The 27,451-nt window shown below is 36.0% G+C and overlaps 1 protein-coding gene across 2 annotated transcripts in view; it reads left to right on the top strand.

The window, feature by feature from the left end:
• LOC128548943 (centrosome-associated protein 350-like) overlaps positions 1–24,286 on the top strand; it is a 111,133-nt gene extending 86,847 nt beyond the window's left edge. For both annotated transcript variants that reach the window (XM_053524693.1, XM_053524694.1), the window contains 22 exons: positions 380–517; positions 1,209–1,387; positions 2,331–2,523; positions 2,932–3,169; positions 7,472–7,573; positions 8,406–8,559; positions 9,076–9,288; positions 9,691–9,834; positions 10,145–10,439; positions 11,384–11,527; positions 12,092–12,216; positions 12,701–12,964; positions 13,387–13,461; positions 14,334–14,470; positions 15,057–15,295; positions 15,785–16,046; positions 16,600–16,844; positions 18,342–18,502; positions 18,937–19,144; positions 19,752–21,646; positions 21,954–22,062; positions 23,064–24,286. In XM_053524693.1, the coding sequence (XP_053380668.1) occupies positions 380–517; positions 1,209–1,387; positions 2,331–2,523; positions 2,932–3,169; positions 7,472–7,573; positions 8,406–8,559; positions 9,076–9,288; positions 9,691–9,834; positions 10,145–10,439; positions 11,384–11,527; positions 12,092–12,216; positions 12,701–12,964; positions 13,387–13,461; positions 14,334–14,470; positions 15,057–15,295; positions 15,785–16,046; positions 16,600–16,844; positions 18,342–18,502; positions 18,937–19,144; positions 19,752–21,646; positions 21,954–22,062; positions 23,064–23,728 (6,185 nt within the window). In that variant the 3' untranslated portion in view covers positions 23,729–24,286. The remainder of the gene's footprint in view (positions 1–379; positions 518–1,208; positions 1,388–2,330; positions 2,524–2,931; positions 3,170–7,471; positions 7,574–8,405; positions 8,560–9,075; positions 9,289–9,690; positions 9,835–10,144; positions 10,440–11,383; positions 11,528–12,091; positions 12,217–12,700; positions 12,965–13,386; positions 13,462–14,333; positions 14,471–15,056; positions 15,296–15,784; positions 16,047–16,599; positions 16,845–18,341; positions 18,503–18,936; positions 19,145–19,751; positions 21,647–21,953; positions 22,063–23,063) is intronic.
• Positions 24,287–27,451: the final 3,165 nt, after the last annotated feature.

The raw sequence follows: 27,451 nt of genomic DNA, 5'->3' as shown, positions 1-27,451 counted from the left end.
TAGTTTCTGGTAGGAGCAACTTGTGTTTTATTAATTTGTGTGTTAACGGTGAAGTTTCTGGTACAAACAGTTCGATTTATTACATTATGTAGTAACAGTACAGTATCTGGTACGAGCAGCTTGTTTGATTACTTTATGTGGTTACGGTACCTCATGTTATGTCCAGAATAAAACATCTACTTATATCAAGTTTGTGGAAATTTTCAGACTTTGTAGAGAACATCAGTGAATGCTAAAAAAAATCCAAAGGCAAGAAGTGGATCAAATAAAAGGACTGGCTTATATTGGTTGTATTTTAATATCACACAAACTATTATAAATACAAAACAAAATCTGAATATTAAAAAAATATTATTAAATTTTATACCTTATTTTATAGATGGTGCTACTTCACGTCCTACTGTAAGATGGAACGATGATGCTTCACGTAGGGACCGGGAGGAAGAATTTTTGTCTCGATATGATCGGGTAACGGCAGCCAACGATGACTTCAAAGTCTTTAAAACAAATCTTCCAGGTATACAGTTATGCATTACTGAACATACTATTAAAAAAGTACTTAAATTACGTAAACTATATTGTTTTGGTTTGATATGATATGATATTACTGGAATTCCTCTAATATCTGCAAATAGTTTTGGGGTAGATCAGACAAAGTAGTAGAAAGAGCCTGCCAGTAAGTGGGGTCTCCGTAGCCGAGTGGAGAAGGTCCCTCACCAGATCACATGCCCCTCAATGCTGTGGGATCAAAACTTCACATGGGATGTAGAATTCTATGTTAGGAAAGGTTCTATCCAAATGCCTGCCTATGCCTGAATAAACTGCACAAAGGGACACCTGGGTCTTTCTCCACCTTCAAAATCTGAAAAGTCACCATATGATATGATAGTGTCTGTGTGGCATGAAACCGAACAATAACAACATGGAAGCATGCTAACTAAACATTTTATGTCACACTATATCTTAGTTACCTGAACACATTGCCTACAGTCACTGACTGAAGAGATGAGTTACCTCTGAGTATCAGACAAAGGGTTTGATGGATCTTCAGTCTTCTAAAGCACAACTGAGTCTATTGTCTGCAAACTAACCAAATTTTCTAGAGCTGAACAGAAATGAATGGAAGACTGCATAGTAAAACATGACTTTTTTTGGTGTGCTGTTGAATCCAGATGAACAAATTATACTTTTTATACATTTATAACCAGGTTCTCAGCCACAAACGTGGCAGACAGAAGTGGCGACCTCAGTGTCGAACCAGCCCAAGTTAGCCTCAGGTACATTGACCAATGATATTGGAGAAGACACAACGATAACAGAGACCTCCACATTTAGTGAGATTACATTAACAGATGATTCAGAGGATGAAGACCTACCGGGCAGAAAAGTAAGTACTGTTTTCTAGGACATGCCAGTTTCTCTGAAGATGTTAACTGCTCTATGATGTGGTAACCTATGGCTTCAGAAAGCACAGAATGCAACCTCATCACATCAAATGTAAGCTGGTATCTCTGTTTTGCTGTTAAATGTGAAAACTTAACCATGACGTTCATAATGTAAGTTTGTTATCCAAATTTTATATCCGATGCCATTTTGAGAAATATTCCTTGCAAGTCATTGATTTTCTTCCATTTCTTGCACCAATTGGACCCACAATATACATGTATCTAGCATGTTCTAGGTTTTCAGCCTTAAATTGCCAAAAGCTGCATGAATGGCATTTTAGATTGCTTATATCAATGAATATTCAAAATAACATTTGAAAAACTTGTATACATTAGAAACTGAAAATACTTGCTGTTTTTTGCAAGGTTCTTGTTAGTAGGATACAGAAGATACTAAATTTGTCAGAGTTTTGATCTTCAGGTTCGTACACATGCTCAAAGAGTTGCTTTTCTTCAGAATACAACAGATGTTTTATTTATGAAATGCTGGAAAATTATCCTAATTTTGTGAGCACAAATTTTCATGGTTTTGCTCTCTACAGTTATTTTGTGGGGATATGATTTTATGGATTTCACATTTTTAACATAAAATGAGTTGAAATATTATTTATTCTTTGGGATTTAATTTTGTTGATTAACTCACCCTTGGATTGTTTGAAAACTAGGTTCCCACAAATACATGTATTACTGAATTCACAGTATTGTGCATGTGAAAAAAAATGCCATTATATCTATATATTGTTAAAAAAACTGCCCTGTGAATTCATTTTTTGTTTTGCCTAAGGCATGTAGTTAAAACAGAATCATGTTTTAAGTAGAGATGATTTTTTTCTTTTTTCTCTCTTTGGATATGATTGAGATGATTTATTTTATTACTATTTTCAGATTGGTACAGGTCTTCGAAAGTCAGATTTTCATGCAGGAAGTTCTGGTCAGACAAGTGCCAATAAAGCCACCTCTCAACTCAATATTCCTCGCCCCACCCACCCTGCTACAAACAAGGCCAGTAATGCTTGGGATGACTCTCAGCCTGATGAATTTAATGTGTTCAGTATTTATTCCCGCAGACAAGAAAGAAGTAAGTATTTGGTCTGGTGATGTAAGAATGTTGTAAGCCTTAAAGGGGTAGAACTTTCGTACAGGATGCAGTATTTCCTATTTACAGAATTTCATTACTATACAGTTAAGATTATCTTAAAGTACCTAATTACAGGTACTGCCACATGAAGATAATGGAACTTTTCCTTAACATGAGGAAACTTAGGGTAGTTGCTTCAAGACAATATGCCAACAATTTTTTTTAAACAAAATTTAATGTTATGTCTAGTGGAACAAAAACGAGGTTAAGTAGAGATGTTTTTCTAGATTGCTTGCTTCATAAAGATATAATGAAGGTCCTTGCAACAATGGTCATACCTTACAGGGAAGCTGTTTTGTATGTACTACTATTATTATTATTATACTGGATTATCTACCTTTGTTACAGTGATCAGACCTGGTAGGGAGCCAATGTCCAAAAAGAAAGCTTCAGAGCCAGAAGTTCAAGCTAGCCATGCCCAGGCTCAGTCAGCAGGTCCTGCAGTGACAAAATCTAGTGCACCACAACATAAATCTGCTCCAGTGGCAGGTAGAAGGTCACCAGGACTGGTTGGCAGGCGTGCCGAGAGCCCCTATAGTCAGAATTCAGAATCTCTACGCACACAGAGTCCTGTTGAAAGGACAAGGTAAATTTCTCTCTTGATTTGGAAAAACTTCTGGCAGAATTTTTAGACAAATCTTTTGATTTTATTAAAAGAAATTAAACTGCAGACTTGCGGTCAGTGGTTCTACCCAGGTACCCACCAGTGCCTAAGAAAATGCTGGAGCTGAAATGTTGCTGTATAACCAGAACTATGTTAGGTTTCTTAGAAGCAAAAAACAAACAGACAAACACTGACAGTAATGAATGTTATGCACAAGATTTTTAAGTTTTCATGAAGAATACATAAATTCTACTTTGGTTAAATGGTTAACTGATGCTGGTATATTAGTTTCTATGAATAAGCATACATCATATGAACAGAACAAGTAAAGTAATAAACAAGTGATTGTTTCTGTAGGGAGTGACACATATTTTGTGTCCTTTGTTGTGTGATTTATTATCCCCCGCCAATGAAATCGGGAGGGGGGGTATTGAAATGGCGTTGTCAGTCCGTACGTCCGCAGCCATTTCTCAGTAACTATGAGGTAGAGTTTCATGAAACTTGACATAAACATGAACCAACGTACTGCGATGATGCCCGTCAAATTGTTTTTTTGATTCGTCAATTTCCCTTAGAGTTATTGTACCTCCCGACAACAAAGTTGTAAGGGGGGGGGTATACTGGTTTCAGGTTGTCTGTCTGTCTGTCCGTAGACGCAATCTTGTGCGCACCATCTCTCCTTATCCCCTTGACAGAATTTAATGAAACTTCACACAAGGGATCAGTACCAACAGTAGTTGTGCATGGGGCATGTAAGGTTCTTTTAGAAAAAAAATTTGCAGAGTTATGGGACTTTGTTTTTTTGTTACTATACTATATACATAGACACAATCTTGTGCGCATCATCTCTCCTCATCCCCTTGACACAATTTAATGAAACTTCACACAAGTGATCAGTACCAACAATAGTTGTGCATGGGGCATGTTAGGTTCTTTTAGAAAAAAAATTTGCAGAGTTATGGGACTTTGTTTTTTTGTTACTATACTATATACATAGACACAATCTTGTGCGCACCATCTCTCCTCATCCCCTTCACACAGTTTAATGAAACTTCACACAAGTGATCAGTAACAACAGTAGTTCTGCATGGGGCATGTTAGGTTCTTCCAGAAAAAAAAATTGCAGAGTTATGGGACTTTGTTTTTTTGTTACTATACTATATACGTAGACACAATCTTGCGCACACCATCTCTCCTCATCCCCTTCACACAATTTAATGAAACTTCACACAAGTGTTCAGTAACAACAGTAGTTGTGCATGGGGCATGTTAGGTTCTTTCAGCGACAAAAGTTGCAGAGTTATGGGACTTTGTTTGTTGTTAACATACTATGTACATACAGTCTGCATATGCAATCTTGTGCGTGCCTGATCTACCAAACCCTTGCACACAATTTAATGAAACTTCACACAAGTGATCAGTACCAACCCTAGTTGTGCATGGTGCATGTTACATTCTTTTAGATAAATATTCTGCATAGTTATGGGACTTTGTTTTTTGTTACTATACTGTATACATACAGTCTATATACGTACAGTCCACATAATTATGCAATCTTGTGTGCGTCAAATTGCAATGTACTGTGTCAGTGCATGCGGTGGGTACATTCATCACCTTTAGTGATAGCTCTAGTTGCCCTTGATTTAATGAAAAATGCCCAAAATTGTCCGCCTGCAGTCATTTCTCAGTAACTATCAGGTAGAATTTCATAAAACTTGAAATAAACATGCACTAACATACTGCAATGATGCCCGTCAAGTTTTTTTTTGATTGGTCAATTTCCCTTAGAGTTATTGCCCATGATTAAATGAAAAATTCATGCCTGTAGCCATTTCTCTGTAATAAGCTGGTAGAATTTCATGAAACTTAAAATAAATATGAACCAACATACTTTGATGATGCCTGTCATTTTATTTTTTTCAATTGGTCAATTTGCCTTAGAGTTATTGCCCTTTAATTGTTTAAAAATCTACAGATATGTACATAACAAACCAACCAATTGGTAGAATTTCATTAAACTTCTTTCATTCTTTTCCATGAACGTTTATTATAAACATGTGAAGTTTTTTACCCACACCTGGTCACCACCTTGCCTTGGTCCCCCCTCTCCCCCCCCCACCCCCAACAACATGCAAAGTTGTACAGTTCCCCCACCTCATTATCCACTCAGTCTTGTCCACCACCCCGATCATGCATCCACATCCCCCACCCATTTTTATGCCCCCAAAGGGAGGTATATAGTTTTTGAACCGTCTGTCAGTCTGTCCGCAATTTTCGTGTCCGGTCCATATCTTTGTCATCGATGGATGGATTTTCAAATAACTTGGCATGAATGTGTATCACAGTAAGACGACGTGTCGCGCGCAAGACCCAGGTCCATAGCTCAAAGGTCAAGGTCACACTTAGACGTTAAAGGTCATTTTTATGCCCCCAAAGGGAGGCATATAGTTTTTGAACTGTCTGTCAGTCTGTCGGTCTGTCCGCATTTTTCGTGTCCAGTCCATATCTTTGTCATCGATGGATGGATTTTCAAATAACTTGGCATGAATGTGTACCACAGTAAGACGACGTGTCGCGTGCAAGACCCAGGTCCGTAGCTCAAAGGTGAAGGTCACACTTAGACATTAAAGGATAGTGCATTGATGGGCGTGTCCGGTCCATATCTTTGTCATCGATGGATGGATTTTCAAATAACTTAGCATGAATGTGTACCACAGTAAGACGACATGTCGCGCGCAAGACCCAGGTCCGTAGCTCAAAGGTCAAGGTCACACTTAGACATTAAGGGATAGTGCATTGATGGGCGTGTCCGGTCCATATCTTTGTCATCGATGGATGGATTTTCAAATAACTTGGCATGAATGTGTACCACAGTAAGACGACGTGTCACGCGCAAGACCCAGGTCTGTACCTCAATGGTCAAGGTCACACTTAGACATTAAGGGATAATGCATTGATGGGCGTGTCCGGTCCATATCTTTGTCATCGATGGATGGATTTTCAAATAACTTGGCATGAATGTGTACCACAGTAAGACAACGTGTCACGCGCAAGACCCAGGTCCGTAGCTCAAAGGTCAAGGTCACACTTAGACGTTAAAGGTCGTTTTTCATAATAGTGCATTGATGGGCGTGTCCGGTCCATATCTTTGTCATTCATGCATGGATTTTAAAATAACTAAGCATGAATGTGTGACACAGTAAGACGACGTGTCGCGCGCAAGACCCAGCTCCGTAAGTCAAAGGTCCTAAACTCTAACATCGGCCATAACTATTCATTTAAAGTGCCATTGGGGGCATGTGTTATCCTATGGAGACAGCTCTTGTTCATGATAGTGCATTCGTGTCCGGTCCATATCTTTGTCATCCATGGATGGATTTTCAAATAACTTGGCATGAATGTGTACCACAGTAAGACGACATGTCATGCGCAAGACCCAGTCCGTAGCTCAAAGGTCAAGGTCACACTTAGACGTTAAAGCTTATATTTCATGATAGTGCATTGATGGGCGTGTCCGGTCCATATCTTTGTCATTCATGCATGGATTTTAAAATTATTGGGCATGAATGTGTACCACAGTAAGACGACGTGTCACGCGCAAGACCCAGGTCCGTAGGTCAAAGGTCCTAAACTCTAACATCGGCCATAACTATTCATTCAAAGTACCATCGGGGGCATGTGTCATCCTATGGAGACAGCTCTTGTTCTTTCATCATTTTTACTTTTCCATCAATATTTATAATCAACATGTGAAATTTTGTACCCTCAGCTTGTCACAACCCCCCCCCCCCCTCAAAAAAAAAAAAATTCATTTTCTGTTAAAATAATTTTGATTAATAAAGTTATTTGCTTCTCAGTAACATCCTAACTTTTTGCCGGATATATTTTTTGGCCATTCCTCACCACAAGCCCTTTCGGTGGGGGATACCAGTTCATCGAATTTGCTTGTTTACCTTAGAGTTGATTCTATACGTAAAATGGAAAGAATTGATTGCATAAGATATGTGCACATTACAGCACCTACTGCTCATTTTTCTCAGGGGAATGAGCAAAATTCTTGATTTATCCAGGGATTTTGAGCAATCCAAACATGAAAAAATGTATAAAAAAAAAAAGATGGTGTGGGCTCATATGAATTGCTTGGGTGAGCATGGGTGCTTGTCAATTTCTGTTGTACTGTGGGCTGTTCCTGCCTGACAGTCATCAGTCTTCTCCCATTCTATTCTTACCATCCTATTCCCTTATCTTACATGAAATTAACTTGAGTTATATTTTGTTTATTAGATCAAAACAGTCAAAATCCGCCATGAAGTCTGTAGACCATTATGAAGAGGAAGAAGGGGAGGACACTCTTGGGGAAGAATCTTACACACAATCTTTCGAAAGGTAAATCACGCTCTGTATATTCAATTATAAGAAGTTTTAAAACCTGTTAAAACTGTCTTGATTTGTGTAAAAATCATGTGTTTTTGCTCTAAAAAGAAACATGGTTACTGGGGTTCAAACTGCTCATTCCCTTGCTAACTATGTACCATAGTTGGTCTTCTGTCACATTGTTACAGTAATTTCATGAGTATGAAACTTCATACTTGTACACATCATACACCAAAGCAGTTATTTTGTTGGAAAACAAGTATTCCTGAATTTAACCCTTAGCCTGCTGGCGGCAAGTGATTCTGCCTTTGCGACCAGTGCAGACCAAGATCAGCCTGCACATCCGTGCAGTCTGATCATGTCTGCACTGTTCGCTATTCAGTCAGTAAATTTTTAGTAAACACCCCTTCAAATGATAAATGGTACTGCCCAAATTGGAAGATGGACCAGTCCATAATAGAAATTTAGCATGGTAGGCTTAAACTTTCTTGGATAGTATGAATGGCAATGTTATCTGTTTATTTGGATTTATTTTGTGGATTGAGGCAGCCTCAAAATCAACAAAAGCAAGTCTGCCATGAATATTAACAGTTTTACAGTATATTATGAAAATGAGCAGGTATGTGTTAAGGTACCTAACCTGCCTTGTAGCAGTGTGTATATGGTCTGAAGTAGTACAGTTATCTATAATTATCACTGTGTACTAAATCATTGACTTCAGTTTGATTATTTGGACCAAATTCAAAATATATAATTATGCCAGTGCAAGAGAAAAGATTGAAATCAATTGAAGAGATCAGATTGCTTATGTAGCTTTACTCAAATTCTATTGGTTGATTTTCAGTGAGGATAAGACGACGACCCGAGGTAAAAGTGTGTCAGAAAAACATGTTCACAGCCATAGAAGCTTGCCAGCAACCTCAGTAAAAACAGCAACAAACATTTCAGATAGAGTATCTCCAGAAATGGAGTCTAGTATGGAAGAGGAAATATCGCAGGTAAAATTTCTGAATTTCTTTTATTAATGTTGACAGTAGTAAAAATGTCCAGCCTAAAATTTCTTTTCAAAAACTGAAAGAGACATTTCCTCTGGCCCAAAAATTACATAAAGTGATTTGTCTGTGAATAAAAAAGATACTTGATACCTAAAGAAAAGGAACTTTTTATACAGGCATTCCATCTACATGGCCCAAAATTTCCTTAGACTGATTTGTTTGCAAATCTGAAAAAGTTATGACAGTGAAGGAGTTATTTATACAGATGTCCCATTTACATAGCAAGAATTGAACAGTCAGCATTATCCTTGGAAAGTTTTTGCTTTTTGACAGCTTTGAATAAACCTGATGAAGACTGAAACCAGTTGTTTAAATTAAGATAGATTAATGGTACCCAGCTTGTTACACTTTGTTGCTTAGTCTTTCTTTGGTTTTGTTTTAGTTTCGAGTAATATATAAATGAAAAATAGATTAAAACTGTTTCCATCCATGTACTGAGATATTACATCTTCCATTCAGGATGAGGCGACACCTAGAGCAGAGAGAATGTCTGATTCTGAGTCAGCAGGACCTCCGAGACTTTCGCCGAACTCCCTTGAGCGGAGATTCTACACGGAATTTCATAACCTGGAAAGTATGGAGTTGTCTTTGAAACAGCTTACGTCTGTAGACAGGACACGGGCTGTATCTATGGCACAGCAGGAAACTGTCTCACTTGCTCAGATGTTGAAGGTAATGTTACCTTTTTATATAGAAGAGAAAATAGATTCTTTACAAATCTAATAAGTATTGAATTTGTAGATGAATGTAAGAATGCCAGATTAAATTTTTATTCAATTTTGATGATGTAAGGATAAAAGGTATAAATCGGGCCCACAGTATTATTAGAAAAAGTATAAAAGAGGAACATACGAAAGTTCAATTGGCTTGTAATCAAATGCAGATGTTGATCTTTTGCACCAAGTTTTTCCATCTCAGAGTCTTTTATGTTGCTTTATGTATACCTGTCAGAATATTGTGATACAAACATGGATTGAATTACATTATATCATTTTGTAGTGACATCTAATCGATGACATATCCTTAAGAGGTTATAGCTGTGACTAAAGGAATTTATTTCATATTGTTGAACAGGCTAAGCAGCAAGGATATGACCAGCAGTTGAAGGAGATCCAGTTAAAGGCTCAGTTAGAAGCAACAGAAGCAACTAAACAGTTAGAAGATGCTAGGAAACGTGCGTCAGAGGCCGCTATTAATGCAGCTGATATGATTGCCAAGGTAATTGCTGTACCCATACAGTGGGATAATAGTTTTGAAAAAAGCCTAGTTCTAACAGACACCTGACAGATAGAACATTTTGCACTTTGTTAACAGTTTGAAAGAGTTGTGACTTATTTGTAGAGGGCAAGTAAGTTTTGGTTTGAATCTCAAGGATGACAGCTAGGTTTAATGACCACCAATACGTGGCTGAAATAAGATTGAATTATGTTGTTAAGCTCCAGATTCAGTTGAAGGTATTAGCTGTGTTGTAATAGTTTAGTTTTGTTGCATATGTATTACTATAACTTGCATGGTTTCTGTTATTCAGGTCCGAGGAGAGGGTGTTTCAGCCATTCAGGACTCAACCAGAAAGCTGATAGACACTCAGACACAGGCAGCCAAAGCCACCGCAGAGGCTGCCAAGTTCCTGTCTGAGGCTCGCGCCCTCGGCCTCCAGGACACAAACACCCTGGCTGTTGAGACTGCAACCGCTGCCGCAGCATCAGCAGTGAACACAGCTTTAGATAAGAAATGGCAAGGTGGTAAATCGAAGAATAAAGCAAGTAAATCGACGAAGCGTAGATCTGACGAGGCACAAGATCATGATGACTCAGAGAGTGTTGGTAAGTTATGATTTATATGGTTATACAACCTTAGTGTAGAAAACAAGAAGACCTTTTGGAAGCATAGGACATAGTCAAGCAATATATTAGCAGACTTTCTTTGTGTCTGTTCATGAAAGGTAATTAACTCTTACCCTGCTAAATTTCTATAATGAACTTGTCCATCTTTCATTTTGGACAGTACCGTTAACTGTTAAAAGGGATGTTTACCAAACAGATAATGACTGAATGGTGAACAGTGCAGACAATCCGTGCAGTCTGATCTTGGTCTGCACTGGTTGCAAAGACAGAATCACTTGCTGCCAGCAGGCTAGGGTTAAAAGCTCAATGCCTTTTATGCTGCTAGTGTCAATTCAAACAGAACTGTGTTATAACAGAACAATGAATGGACTCCCATAAGCCCAAATGAACAAAAATAGTAACAAGTAACAACTCTTGGACGACGAATTTTTTTTCTACATAGAATGTTTCTCCAGAGAGGTTCATTTACTAACAGTCTGTTCTGTAGGCCTTTATATTGAGGTAATTTCTCTTCACAGGTGTCATAACAGAGATTATTCTGTACTTTACTGTTCACATATCAGCAGTTAGAAAATTTACTTTAAAAATGTATTTCAGGATGAAATATCTCTCATATAATCTATTTAGATAAACTCTCAAGTCAAGGGTACAGTTTGTCTGTATTTGTGTAAGACTTCTACGTATGACATTTTTCTTTGCCTTGGAAATTTCCGCTTCCTAATTTAGAACGTTATGTAGGCAGATTTGGAAAAAAAACTTAATACATTTATTTGCACGATAGAATTACCTTTTTTATAGGCAAACATAGATATAATAAAAATTAAGACTGAGTGATATCTGAACAAGTAAACACAAGCTAAAATAAATTTAGAGCTGTTTTAATCTGACTAGACTTACCAGATTTTTCTCTGTGGATATTGCAGGTTCTGTAGATGATTTCAGTATTAATGAATCAATGACAGAAGACGAGAGAGAAGAGAAATCGTTCCGTCTTATTTTGCCATCAGAAAGTCATAGAAAGAAAGGCAAACATGTACACTCTGATAATGAATCTGTCGCATCAGAAGGTAATATCTTGTATAAGATCTTACTGTAAAAGCAGAAATTTTCACAAGGGTTTAATTTTCGCTGTATTCGCGAGGCCCTACATTCGCGAAAGCTAATCCTTGCGTAAATATTTGCCTTTAGTATAATTCGTATTCAAGTAGGTTACCATTTTTACAATTTCACGAATATTAAATGTCGCGAACATACTCAAAATTTCAAATTTGCAAAATTTTGACCAAGTGAAAATATGTGCATTTACAGAAATTACAGTATTCTATGTAACTAATGACAAGATATGTAAAACAGATAGAGTTTAATCTATGGTAAATTTGGTCAGTGAAGAATCTATTCAGAAAGAATGTTCAAATGTGCAATTTATGTTATAGATGAGATGAATTTTTAGTATTTGAAATTCTGGGATATTTCTTAAATTTGAATGAAGTCCTGAAACTACAGCCATTGGTAATTTTTATTGCAACTACAATATTGTGTACTGTAAGCTTCATTTAATTCTTTATGTCTTTTTGTTTTATTTCTGTTTTAAAGAAACATTTTCATTTTGAATTTTTTGTTTATTTTAACAGCATCTTCAACAAGGCTTTTGGATCATGATATCCATACACTGTTCAAGGAAGGGTCGTTTGACAAATTTACTGAAGATATGGTTCGGCAGTTTATGAAAGAAGAAGCATTACAGGCCCAACATCAGGTATAATATTGTAAAGATATTATTAATTACAAGTCCAATGTTGGCCCAATATAGATATGCTATCTGGTAAACAATAAAAGTTTGCTATCATCTGTACATTTATTTGAGGATGTTAAAATTAAGTATCTAAAATATAATTTCTGCTTCAGCAAGTCAATTGGGTACTTAAACTGTAATTTAGTCGAAGTCGATATTGAGTGATACTTTTCAGCAAAAAACATAAATTTTTAAATATGTCATAACATCATTTTGTTTGCTTGAGTTATTAAATTGTATTGACAACAAACTGGTTAACAGGGAAATTATACTTTGTATAGTTATTTATTCATGAACTGAAATGATTAACTGACTTCATTTGGGATGTGTATCAGAAAGTTCATCAGTTTCATTTGTTAAATGAAACAAATTTACTTAATTAACTTTCACCGTCTCGATCAATAGTTTCTACAGAAGAGCAGTGATTAATTATTTACTTTTTTGTCAGCAATCGTTATTGAAGTTAAGAGAAAATGCTCTGATGGAAAAAACGAAAGCTGAGCTACAGTGGTTAGAACAACAGCGACAGAGAATCCGAAATAAAGGTGCGGACGATTCGTACCCACAGATCAAAAAACGACAGCGCGGCCTCAAGATGAAGTTACAAGAGCAGCAGGAAGAAATTCGTAGAATTAGGGAAGAGAATAAAGCTGCTGCAAAGGAAAGACAACGAAAACTGTATGAGGAGATAACAAAACGACAAGCATCTCAGGTAGGACCAACATCTAGAAGTCTTTAACCTGTGCATTTCTGTCACCCTATTGATTACCACACAATCATAAATTTCCATGGTTGACTTATTTACAAGGATTTCTTGGCTTTATCAATCCAAGAAATCAATTCCCTGTGAAGAAGCAAAATTGCAATTATTTTATTTTTAAAGATTGAATTCAATGAATTTATATTCCCCTGATAGTGGGTTTTGTCAGAAACTTGAAGTAAATTTCAAACTATTGAAATTAAATGATTTCACAATATGTTTTAATGATGTAACAAATATACAGAATTGCATAAAATTTTACAAAACAGTTGGTGTTACCTTAATCAGAGCCTTTCTAGATTCAGAAAACTGTGTAAACAAAACAGTTTTGGTGTAAATTATAAATAAGTTGTAATTTGCAAATTAAATTACAGAACAAGTCAAATGCTACACCAAGAGGCAGACTAGGACGACCAAAGGAGGTTCACACAGAAGCTGAAGTTAGCTCAGTAAGTTTACTTTAATAGAGAGTATGACCAGAGAGGTTACGACTTAATTCCCTGGTAGGACATTGTGATAAAAGGTATTGTGTTTGAAGTCATTCATTCTCCACCTCTGATTCATGTGGAGAAGATGGCAGTTACTTGTGGAGAACAGGTTTGCACAGGTACAGACTCCAGGACAACTGGTTAGGTGAACAGCCAGATATTACATAATGGAAATATTGTTGAAAAACTATGCTAAACCAAAAAGCAAACAGTTTTAGTTGGGAAGATGCATGCATAAAAATACAAATAAGTTGATAAAAAAATAGGAACAGTTTAAAAATTGCCATAACATAGCTAAAATATCTTCAGTGTATGAAGACTAAAAAGAAATTTATCAAGAAAATATGTTCATAATTAGTAAAAAGAATGTTGAAACTATTCATAAACCGATTTACTTTGCACAGGTTCCATAACTGTATTTTTTTTTTTTTTTTTTTTTTTTAACAAAATTGTGCCCCTTTTTTGACTTAACAATTTTTAGTTAAGTTCTTGTATGTAAGCTGGTATCTCAGTACTCGCTGATGAGAATGGATTGAAACTTCACACACTTGTTCACTGTGATGGTCTTACATCCACTGCACAGGTTTCATAACTCTTGTTTCAGATTTTTCCAAAACTGTGCCCCTTTTTTTGACTTCTGCATTCATGCAACTGACAAGGCTGTTGAAAAGTCGAGCGTTGTTGTCCTCCAACAGCTCTACAGTTTCCTGCTGTATGCATAGTTTTAAAGAATCAATCTTAAAATGAAATTAAACTGTACAGTTGTGATAATGAAAAGTGGATGTTACTTTTGGAAAAATAAAAGTTAACAGTTTGTTTCCTTATTTTTACAGATTGATGAAGCATCTGACGCAGAGAAACAGAGGAAAGATTATAAATCTGATTCTGAGATCTACACTGAACCGAAGATCAGTGGACGACGTTCTAAACAAGATCCTGAAAAATACAAGAAGATTCATCTAGATGAAAGGTAAATACAACATGCTGATGTCTGCTGCTTCTCCCATTCAAACTTTTAGTACATTAAAATATAAGTGGCCATAAGACATAATTGGGTCAGTAACCAAAAAAAGTTGGAACCATGTTCAGTATCTTTCGCAAAATCTTTTACTTTTCTCAAACAGAAGTTTAAATGTTATCCAGGGCCTCTGTGACTTTGTGGTTAAGGTCTCTGACTTTGAATCACTTGCACTCCGCTGCTGTGGGTTTCAAAACCTTACTCTTTGTGTACTTCCATGTGAGAAAGCCTTCCAGCTGACTTACAGAACGTCAGTAGTTCTACCCATTTGCCTGCCCATGCCAGAAATAATACATGGAGAACACCTGGCATCTTCCACCTCCAAACTCAGGAAGGTTGCAATTTTGACAGTGTGATGTTAAACCCTGGAACAAATATATCCATGCTTTTTATAGTCTGTGAAATATTTTACCTGACATATATTTTGAGTGGCTGATTTCATTCTTTGTTAGGTATCATGCCAAATTTTGTGGGTACAGGTATGTATAAATCGACCTTTAACTTTCTATATTGGCAGTACATGTATTGTTGTTTTCAGGTACCTGACACAGAGACAGTCACAGCTGATGGATAGACGTAAAAATGCTGAAGAGTTACTCAAGTGGAAGACAATGTTAGACAAGGAGGAACACAGAGTATTTAAGCTGGAGAAACAAGCATTAAAGGTGTGGGAACATAAAGATAAGGATGGAAAGAAGGAGAAAGAACCCTCACAGAGAGTTTCCAAGGAGGAAACAGAGAAACCTTCAAGTAAAAAAGATAATGGAACTACTAAAGGTATGCATATAGAAATCTGTAAACAAGTTCTGGAATATTTATATTAGGGTTTTGCTTTCTATAGATTTTTTGCATTAGATAATACCTACAATCTCCTATCTGGTTTTTAAAGATATTTTGTACACATTTTACAGTAAAAACTTGACTAGAGTCCAAGGTTGTAAAAACTTAGTTTTGAAACGGCTTTCCAGTCTCAAACCCCTAGAATCTATTTGGTTGATTTTGGGCTTAGTGTTGAAGCTGTCAGATCATAAGTTGGCTTTCTGAAATGGGTCTCCACACTCAACTTTATAATCTTTATCATCTGCTGTAAGGCAGTACGTCACACAGGTATAAGAAAAATACAGCTGTTAAATATGTTTTATTGAGAATTGCTATTGTATGCAACACATCAAAATTGACTGCTACAAAGTCGGCAGTCATTGTTACCAATAGCCTCTGAGAACAATAGTGAACAGTTTCTTAAAGATGCAAACATTTATTTTCTAGATTCTACAATAAAAACTGTGTCCATGTCTCAGGACCGTGATAGCACTGTTATTTCTGAAAACATCACAACGGCACGTGATGAATCACTTTACACGAGCATCAAAGAGGATATAAAGACGGCAAGCCTAGAGAGTTCACCAGAGGAGGTCCATCGGCGTATGATGAACGACAAGTCAAACATCAAGAACCATAACCGAAGCGGCAGTGAAAGCTCTGTAATGGAGGATATACAATCTATGTCCAGTGCTGATGATTCTAAAAAGTGAGTGTCAGATGCAGTAGTTGCCATAGCAAAGTCTTCATTTAATATGCAGTTGAACCTAGATTACTCGAAGTCAGGCTTTATTGTCATTATTGGTTACTGATGTACATTGAAGGGTATTGTCTGTTAACAGGAAGTTCAATTACTGTTGTATACATTGGTGAAAAATGTCAAGTTTTATTGGTCAAGAATGCCACTTGGGAAGGTCTGCAAAAACAGATAATAACTCTTAAAAAGTTTATAGTAACTAAACCAATGTAATTTTCACTTTTCTATATAACATATATATATCATGTAACAATGAAGGCTTACTTTTTGTTCAATGTTTAGTCATTGGTCAATTTTAATTTCAGACAGGTAGACAAAATTATGTATTGACCTAAACACTAGTCTATAATTGTGATTTGTATAATATTTAAACCTCATTAGTTTTCTTTATTTTGTTGTTTATATATAAGTTGTAAGTATTTTACTCAATGCAAAGAAAGTGAAGTTTAATATAAAAATGGTAATGTTATTCAGTTGCTCTAAACCTCATTTGTACTTCTTGCAGGATGAATGATTCCAGTGATGACACAATGACCCATAGCTACGGTAACGAGACATTTGATGATACAGCAACTGCTACAGCCTCAAAAAAGACTAGCAAGAGCCAAACAACATCCAAATCTCCTCTAGAGAAGCTCAAGAAATACAGGGGTTTATCATCACCAGGGAGGTCTCCAAGAGGTCTGTTCAGCTCAAGAAGTCATTCCAGAAATTCTGAGAGTGAATCAGAAGATTCAATCTCACTTAATGGTATGTACAGAAAAAAGGGATAAGGTATTGTAGTAACAGCATTAGATTTAGCGCAATTTCTATTAATATGTCACCTGTTGAGATACCAAAGCTTCCTACCTCTCCACTGACATCCAGTGCTCTCTTACTGAGGCCCAGCAGCAGACATACATTTTATTGTACCCCCGACAACAAAGTTGTAAAGCGGGGGGTATACTGGTTTCAGGTTGTCTGTCCGTCTGTCTGTCCGTAGACACAATCTTGTGCGCACCATCTCTCCTTATCCCCTTGACAGAATTTAATGAAACTTCGCACAAGTGATCAGTACCAACAGTAGTTGTGCATGGGGCATGTTAGGTTCTTTTAGAAAAAAAATTTGCAGAGTTATGGGACTTTGTTTTTTTGTTACTATACTATATACATAGACACAATCTTGTGCGCACCATCTCTCCTCATCCCCTTGACACAATTTAATGAAAATTCACACAAATGATCAGTACCAACAGTAGTTGTGCATGGGGCATGTTAGGTTCTTTTAGAAAAAAATTTGCAGAGTTATGGGACTTTGTTTTTTTGTTACTATACTATATACATAGACACAATCTTGTGCGCACCATCTCTCCTCATCCCCTTGACACAATTTAATGAAACTTCACACAAGTGATCAGTAACAACAGTAGTTGTGCATGGGGCATGTTAGGTTCTTTCAGAGAAAAAAATTTGCAGAGTTATGGGACTTTGTTTTTTTGTTACTTTACAATATACATAGACACAATCTTGTGCGCACCATCTCTCCTCATCCCCTTGACACAATTTAATGAAACTTCACACAAGTGATCAGTAACAACAGTAGTTGTGCATGGGGCATGTTAGGTTCTTTCAGCGACAAAAATTGCAGAGTTATGGGACTTTGTTTCTTGTTAACATACTATGTACATACAGTCTGCATATGCAATCTTGTGCGTGCCTAATCTACCAAACCCTTACACACAGTTTAATGAAACTTCACACAAGTGATCAGTACCAACCCTAGTTGTGCATGGTGCATGTTACATTCTTTTAGATAAATATTCTGCATAGTTATGGGACTTTGTTTTTTGTTACTATACTGTATACATACAGTCTATATACATACAGTCCACATAATTATGCAATCTTGTGTGCGTCAAATTGCAATGTACTGTGTCAGTGCATGCGGGGGGTACATTCATCACCTTTAGTAATAGCTCTAGTTTATCCCTAATTCTGCTTTGGTCATGTAGGAAGGAAGGCATGAAGTTGGTTTTACATTTTTACCATTATGAAGAACAAATAATCCCAATGGAAATAAATTTTTCTATAATTTACATGAATAAATCTGTAAGTGTTTGCCACAAACAACTCCATGACCAGCTGAAAAGTGACTGATTACATGGCTGTAAATGTTACTTTGTTATGTGGCTATAAATGTTACTCTCTATGTAACTTATTATTCCTTACATGGCTATATATGATCCGCTGTATGTTAATTTATTGTAGAATCACAGTCAGAATTGAGCGACTTTGAAGGCAGGATTAGGGCATTAAATGAGGAACTGCGGAAAAGAAAAACTGAAGCTGATAAATTGAAGAGAGAAAGAAAGAAGAAGAAAAAAGAGCTAATGAAAAACAAAGAAGAAACTTTGAAGAAACAGATTGAGGTAGGGTTTATTGTCAGAATAAAAGTGTATTTTAACCCTTCAGTTAGGAATTGTTTTTAGTGGATTCAATTTGGTTTTCACAGCAACCTGAAAGATATTGATCAATTCAAAAAGTTCTGGCTTGTCCTTGGCTATGAATAAAATTTAATTTACATTATGTAGTGAATGTAAATGTCCAGTGTTAGGACTGTTATACCTACACGAAAGAATTATGTCTATATTTTAACATTTAATAAAATACTTATTGCAGAATTATTATGCATGAAAAACAATTATTTGACACAACAGTCTTGACGTGTTCAATAAATTGCCCTAGGAAAGTGATCACAATGGGGTAAATGAAAAATATTCATGTAACTGAGACTAAAATAGAATTTGACTTTTTGCCTAGGAATCTTGTATTGGCTGATTAAATACTATTTTGACTGTTGCAGGCCTATGATAACCAGATAGCGCAACTAAAGGTGGATCTTCAGAAGGAGATGACACATGAGCCAGCAAAATCTTCTGTCCGTCCGCAGATCAAACAGCCCAAAGTGAGCCCATCAAAGACCATAAAGACACCCACAAAACAACGCCCTGACACAGACAGCAGTGGTCCCGACTCTACTCAGATTTCACCAAACATTCCTGATGATAAAGGTAACTGAAGTCATTATGTTAAAGTTACTTGTTCACTTAATTCGCAATAAGTGAAGATGTAGCTTAAAATTATTTCCTGTTGTTTTTTTTCTGTCGTATCTTTAAATAGGTCTTATAGCTTTTTTATGCCCCTGAAGGGAGGCATATTAGTTTTCAACTGTCCGTCCGTTCGTTAGTTCTTTCGTTCGTCACAATGTTAACTTTTTGCATGAAGGCACTTTACTCGCAAACCACTGCACCCAGGACCTTCAAACTTCACATGCTGATAGTACTTATTGGGTACACAACCCCTACTGACTTTGGGGTCACCAGGTCAAAGGTTGTCACCAGGTCAAAGGTTGAGGCACTGTTGGGGCTTTTGTCACCATTAGTGACAGCTCTTGTTGTTGAATTTTTTACAACTGCATATATACACAGAATAAAACCCTTAAATCTTACACTTTTTGCATTTCACATGTAAAATTCATCTTTTCTTAATAAGTTTTGTTGAAATCACCATTTAAGAATTGTACAGAGAAACAGATGCTATTTTTTTTATACTAGGAGAGTTTCTGGAGCAGAACACTGTTTTTCTCCTTTTTCTCATGCTAACTTACGCCTATTTCAGACCAGAAACAGATTTCACCAAAGACGCCAACCACACCTAGCAAGGCAGCTAAATCACATTTAGACAAAATCTCTGAAGGCAGTGAAACCCCAACAACAACACGTTCAGACAAATCTGATCTCTCCTACCAGGAGAAGTTACAGAGCATAAAGGAGAAATTCAGTAGCGAAATTTCATCAGCTGTTGATGACAAAACTGACGAGATTGAAGAAGACATAATATCTGCTGAGTCAGAGCCTTCTGATGGCAAGTCTAAGGAAATTAAAATTGATCTAAACATCAAAGAGGACATTTATGATGTGTCAGTGTCATACACAGAAGACTTTGTTACAGAACCAAACACTATGACACATATTGAGAAGCTTCCACTAAGTGCCAGATCTCAAAGTCAAATATCCGAGGACATTGAATCAAGAAATGTGCCACAATCTGCGCGATCTGTTACTGAACAAATTTCTGAACAAATATCTGAAAATCTGCCTTCTGTTTCTGCTTCAGAATCATTTATTAAACAACTTGACCTTAAAACTCAAGGTAAAGACTCTGGTGATATATTTGCCAAGGACAGACTTGAGAAGGAAAATGATAGTGAAGGTGAGATTTCTCAGAGGTCTTCAGTTGTTGAATCCTCTAGACCTTCAAGTGGTAGGAGCGAAAGATCATCTGTGATATCAGATCAAACTGAACATGAGTCTTCAGAGTCGGAAAAGTCTCCTGTAATTCAGTCTGAAGGTAAAGTGCCTAAGTTTAATGATGAAATTAGTGAACCATCTAAGAAGAAAGGATCTGGCCTTATTTCGAGTAATGTGTTTGATATTGATGACTTAATTGACTTTGATAATGAGGACATGACACCTGTTGCCTCACCTAGAGGTACACCTCCAGAAACTTCAAGACATGACAGTGAAAGTAGGCATTCAGACTTTTTTACCCCGCTTGGTGATTTTGAAATAGGGGACAAAGTTTCGGTAACAGGTCCTAGTGGTGAGAGAGTGAATGGGACATTATTGTTTAAGGGTAACGTACAGTTTGCACCAGGTGTATGGGCTGGTGTGGAACTTGATAATCCTGAAGGACGGCATAATGGAATAGAAGATGGTGTTAGATATTTCACATGTAGAGAGAAACATGGTTTAATTGTTCCAGCTCATGATGTAATAGCTGTTCCTGAGGAAGGTGAGGAGAAGGGACAGATACTGGACAATGTGGATGTTAGGTCAAGTGTTGAAAGTGTGAAGAGTATTAATACAGAAGATGGGGACTTACTCAAGTTTATCAGTGAAGCTGACAGAAATGTTCAGATGTTTGACGAGTCACCTCAGGCTTCTCCAAGAGAGCCTGAAAAAGAACAGAAAGCTGGCTCAAAGTCTAGAAAAGAAATTTTAGCTGACAAAATAACAAATGACCTGTTTGAATCTGTGGTAAGAGAGAATGTCAACACGATCAGCAAAATTGCAGATAAAAAACAAGCTAGTAAAAAGAAAGGTCCGCCAGTTGCACCTAAACCTGCAAAAACACAACATGTAGAAGATGCTCAGACTAACGGAGACATTGATGATCTGGAAGATTTTCTTCACCACTCTGAACAAGGCCCTGATGAATTTCCAGCACAACAAAATGAACATACCATTGATGACAGTACTGATGTTACAGTAAACAATATGATGAATGATGCAATTGAGCATATGTTGACCATCAGGAGAAATAATCGTCAGTCTCAGGATGTTAATCAGTCAAGAGATAGTGGCATCATAGAGCCTGATGAGGACCAGAATGAAAGTCCACCTTCCCCAACAGATGAAATTCAGGGTGTGCTAGACAAGGCAGATGATGATATGCATCTGGAGGCTCCTCTCAGACCTGGATCTCCTGTACCTGGCTTGCAGACAGATAAGGTAGATACATGTATACTGCTTCTTCTGTTCAGTATTTTATTTTATTAACAGTAACTGCATATACTTGAAAAATTCTTCACTTATCTAAATGATTAATAGAAATCCATTGATGTACATGGTTAGGTTATCTCTCTGTGATTTCTTTACTGAAATACAGTTGAAAATTTATGTTCAGCAAAACATGTTAATGTATTTATCAAGTCATATAATATGAGATAGATTTTCTTTCATTTTATGTTCAAATATTATTTCATTATTCAAAATAGGCAAAGGTATGTATGTTTAAGCATTATTGTTTTCATACCAGGAGGGTCACAAGCCAGTCACAGATAGTGGATTGTTTGAAGGAGACTTTGAAGATGATTTATGGGTGCCTCCAAATAAATCCCCACCCGCTTACACTGGTGCTGAAAATGGTGAGATAAAATGTTAACATTTTATGGTTTCTTAATTTTACTAGAAGTAAAATACATTTTTATCACAGGCCAAAGATGATAGAGCTGTATGTTTTTTTTTTCAAAGTTTTTGGTAAATTTTGGAAATTTGCCCTAATATAGTTCAGTAAACACTTACCTAGTTTTATAACCAGTAAGTAGAGAATATGAGAATCTTGCATGCCTACCAGCCTTGAACAAGAAACCAAGTGAAGTTAAAGCTGTCTTAAGGATTGGGAAAACATCTGTCTTTCATAAACAGACATGTAAGATCATTTTTCTTGCTGATCACGTCGGAAATAGATTGCAGTTTTTTTCCTGACATTATGTATATAGTTTATGGCATCAAGATATGGCTAGTACTGCTAGGTGTATATAGTGATAGCACTTAAGTGCACACTATTTTAGACTTAGGTTTTATCCTTATGATATCTAACCTTGTCTCATGATTGGATGAATGTATTGAGTGTATACTCTACCACCAGATTAAGGCAAGGAAAACATGCCTAGCTGCATATTTCATGAATGGCTTTGAACCTTTGCACATATTATAAGTAAATGATGTAAAAAGGAACATTGCTTTTAAATTTTAAAACATTTGCAGACTATTCTACATAAAACAAAGTACAGAAAGAACTAGCTGTAACAATAAAAAATCAAGTCTATTTTTATATCCATTAATTTATGTGAAGCAGAGTAGAACATTTCTCTGATTCCATTGACTTATTTTCAGAAAACATCAAAGTTTAAGAACATTGTTCTATGGAACAAGTGAAATGTATAGTATAAAAGATAACATTAAAAAGAATCAGTTGTCTATGTTCAAAACAAGAGTCTTTCACAATTATATAAGCTATTGATAAGGCTGCTATACAATGTATCTTTAATTGTATAAATGTATCTTTTTTCCAAACAATAACACTGACTTCCTTCTTAATCCATACTTTAACGGAATGTTTAACGTAATTTGATCAAACTTGCAGATCTGAGATCTGATGTTCCTAGATCAGACTTGAAGAAGTTTGCTGAAGAGGTGTTTTATGCTGTGCCTCATGAGGAGAAAGAAATTGACTCTATTGTTTCCAGTGCAGTAGATGAATTCTGGGAACAGAGAAGGTATGGCGAGCCATTAACCGATCTCCAACCTTCAGAAGCATTTTATACACATGAAGAGATCGGCTCAGACTTGATAAGTAACAGTAGACGTGTGTTCAAAAAACTTTTATTTGATTTATCAGGAGAAATTATTAGAAACATTTATAAAGAGGAGGAATACGATTCACCAGTGGCATGGCACAAACCGAAACGGAAAACTAATAAGTTTTATAAGGGTGCCCAACCTCCAAGAACTGTAGACGTGCTAAAACCGGCGGTGCAAGAGGCTGTCATTGACATTTTAGGATTGAATGGGGCCAAAAAATCCTCTGAAAAGACTAAATGGGGTATTCGTAAAAAGAAGGACCTTGTAGACACTATTTTGGTGCAAGAGTTACGTGAGGAGGAACCAGAATGGGTCAATTATGATGACGATGAGTTAGCAGTGAAAATGCAACTTACAGAAACTATATTTAATGATTTATTGACAGATACTGTGCAAACAATGAACAGAATTTTTCGCAAGAAACAAAGTTTGCAGCAGCAGAAATAGGCAGCTATATTGATCTGAATTAAACAAAAGCTTTAATGATCTGAATAATACAGATGCTTGATCTGAATATACAGCAGCTTCAGTGATCTGAGGTTTTGGAGGCTTTCATCTGATTTAAATATAAAGCTTTTATAAGCAGTTATCAAAGCTTGGCATTATAGGATGGAAACTTTATTTCCAGTACTTTTGCATTTGAAATATAGTGGATTTTATTTATTTTTGTACTCTAAATATTCACTCATCCTTTAGCTAGATGACATTGCTCATTATATCAGTGTTAGATTATTTGGAATTTAGTCATTTTTTAACATCGGAGTGATGGATGAACGATTACAAAAATTTGTTATTTGTAACAGTGGATATGGAAAACTCTGTTTAGTTTTGGTTCCCAGAAAACCATTTAGTGTTTAGGTGATTACTTTCATCTGAGTTTGAAGTTCAGACTTGAGATGTTTGTTCTATATTCGCTGTGATCTGAAACTTGGTTGCTATGCATATGATGTAGCAATTGGCATTTTAGATGACTAAGAAAACAAACAGAAAGATAAAAACTGAAAAGATTCATTTGAAAGTCTTTAAGTAAATTTCTGAGATGGAATTTTGATGATTAATGGGCCTGGGATTATAAAGCTGAATTTGCAGACCAGTCTGAAATATTGGTATTCTGATTGGTTTATTCAGAATACAGTTTTGATATTGACCAATGGTAAGCTTGCATGCAGAGACTGGACTTCAAACTTTGTTTTATAGTTGAGGAGCATGGCCCTAATTATCTAGGAATACAGAGAATGGGTATTTGTGGACCAAACATTAAAGACTGATATTGTTTGTCTAAATCATTGAGAAGGATAGTTTGTAGTTGGTTTAATAGTTGCAGGGATTTTTTCTAAAATCTGTGATATTTTTTCATTGCTATATTAGTTTATTATACTCTATATAGCAGTTACATGTATTACTGGTAATATTTAATGATGTATTTATAGGTTTGTTAGTGAAATGCTTTTTACAGTTATGCCAACATGTATATATTTTTTATTTATTTTTGAGCAGCTGATGTATGTTGACTGTTTTTTATATGCAAGTATGAATGTAGGATTCATTAATCATTAGCTCGGCAATAAATAACTACTGTTACTTTATATATGAATGAAATATAAGAAGTATAAATACACAGAATGGCAACTGGCTGTAATCTCGCGTCCGAGCGTGATTCGGCGTTATCTTAGCGAAGCGAGCATGGAGTTGCAATTTGTACCTTTAAAACTACATGTAAAATACATGTTAGCTTTTTAAACAACATTTGTTTAATATGAAATAGTCTTAAGCACAAAATACACGTTTCTTACTTTCAAAAAAGCATGGTCATACGGTGATAATTAATAACTGACAGTGTCATATCTTTCGCATACAAAATGGCGCGTGGAGAACTTCCGGTAACAAGATCTTGTTTGCAGCCACAGGATGTTGGAGAGATTTGCTCTATCTGCCTTTCAAGTTGCCGATCCATTTATTTTTATAACTCTTTGATGAAATATAAGAAATCACATGTTTGAACTGTAGGAATAAAATACATTTATTTTCCTAACTACACTCTTCTTATATTAAATGACAATATATATTACACATGAAAGCCTTAGAAAGATGGTTGTACACACAGGTGCCTGCTTGTGCCCGAAATAATGCTCAATGTTGAACCCAGGGTGTATCCCAGCTGTAAGGAGATAAACTGAAAAGCAGATCTCTAACTAAGCCACTATGTGAGTTATGGTTTTTGTACTTGTTTGGTTAACCAGAAGTCATGATAATATGTATCCGCATAATGCAAGAATAAATTCTGGGTGTGACATAGGTAAACAAGTCCTGGCACAAATGAATCATTCCAGTTGTCAAATTTATCTTGGAATTGATTTATATTGACCAATGGCAAGCTTCTACGCTCAAAAATGCTCGCAACCCTCGAACTACCGGTAACTAGTGGTTAAAACTTGCCAGATAAGTTCTGCAAAAAGTCAAACACATTGTCGTGTCCTTTTTATTGGCTGAAGACTCTGTATCCAGAAGTTTCTAAAAATCAGGGTTTAACCAAGTTCTAAGTTGTAGAAAAAATGTGAATCTGAACAACATTGAAATTCCACAAACAAGTGAGGCAGAATCAGTTAATTTATTTAGAAAAGAAAAGAACTGAAGTTTAAAATGCAAAATGATGTTGTAAGCTAACATGGACTGAGGCAAAATTGTTCAGGTACAACGTATGATTAAGTATAATTAGTCTGTACTCGTCCTTCAAGCACTCTTTAAGATTTTTGTTTAGGACTGGATCACTGTACAGCTGTTAAAATATTGTATTCTAGGTGCCAGATCAAGTGCCTATAAAACATGTGCCAATAGATGTCCGTTTTCTACTTCTCATTCTTTTATATCATACTGAACGTCTTGTACTATTCTGGGCCCATTTTCCTTAACATTTTAAGTGTACTCGTGAAATTTGCTGAGCTGTGTTAAGGAGGTAGGTTACCTTTATATTTGTATGTGCGCATGTCCAACCGGAAGCTAACGTGACGATTTACGACGACGTTTACGACAAACTAAATGTGTTTGTATATTCATTCTTCTGAAAACAAATCATAGACCTGTCTTCGATCTGACGCTTTATGGTTTAATAATGCAGAAATAATGAATAAATTGCCGCAGAAACGCTTCAAAACAATGTTGCCTTAAAATGACGTCATTGACGTCATGACGTTACGTGTCAGTTACCGCGCAAAATTAATAGCTTTTATCTTGAAAGAAGGTAATTCTGTGCATTTTCTTTATTCAAACTATTTTCAAGTAACCATTACTTGCTGAAATATTTTTTATGAATCTTTTGCTCTGAATAATAATCAATATTTTGCTTCTTTTATCTAGTTATATTGAAATGTTATGCGGAATGTAAGAAAATGGATGATGGTAACCAATGTTATTTGGAATATAGTTGGGCGAGAAGTTACTTGTTACGGCCATTTTCAAATAAAAAATCTAGCAGTTTGATTTGTAATACCTATTTTACAGGTTCCGTTGATAATTTGTAACTTATATACTAAAACTAAGATCTAAAATTGTTCAAATTTCAGTAGAAAATTGTGGTTTCTTGAATTGAATTGATGTTACCATGGAAACGAAGCCCGTGACCTATGTATCTAAATGTAAAATTCAAAAGCGTTGACACTAGTCTATTTAAGAAACACAGCTTCGGCTTTTTATTTTCATTTCAACAATATCCATGAGAATAAAAGTAGCATGCTGAACGTTTTTTCCATGAAAAATGCCAGACGAGGGGTACTGCTGTAAGTATTTTAAGCTTAGAAATTTGCTTGAATAAATGCAGATAACACGAAAATATAACTTACGTTAGAAATAATATGTTTTAAAGCTACATCAACTAGAAAGATAACCTTATTCAATATTATTTTATAAGAAATTACGACAAAAAGCAAGATATAAGCCATTTTAAACATCTCTGTTGCCATGGTTACTTTAAACTTTAAGAAAAGTAGGGTACCATGTATAGTGCTTGGTATTTTGCTAATAATATTACCCAAATATTCCATGTTAGTCATTAACAGAATGGCACTGAAGCCGTCGAAAATCCCTATTTTTATACATAGTTGTTTAAAAATGAGAGAAAATGTGTTACCATGGAAACACGAGCCCCGCGACATATGCATTTTAAGCTTATATTAG

This window comes from Mercenaria mercenaria, chromosome 15 (genome assembly GCF_021730395.1).
Source record: "Mercenaria mercenaria strain notata chromosome 15, MADL_Memer_1, whole genome shotgun sequence".
NCBI lineage: Eukaryota > Metazoa > Mollusca > Bivalvia > Venerida > Veneridae > Mercenaria > Mercenaria mercenaria.
The sequence above is the reverse complement of the archived record's forward strand: the minus strand, read 5'-3'. Positions and strand labels throughout refer to the sequence as shown.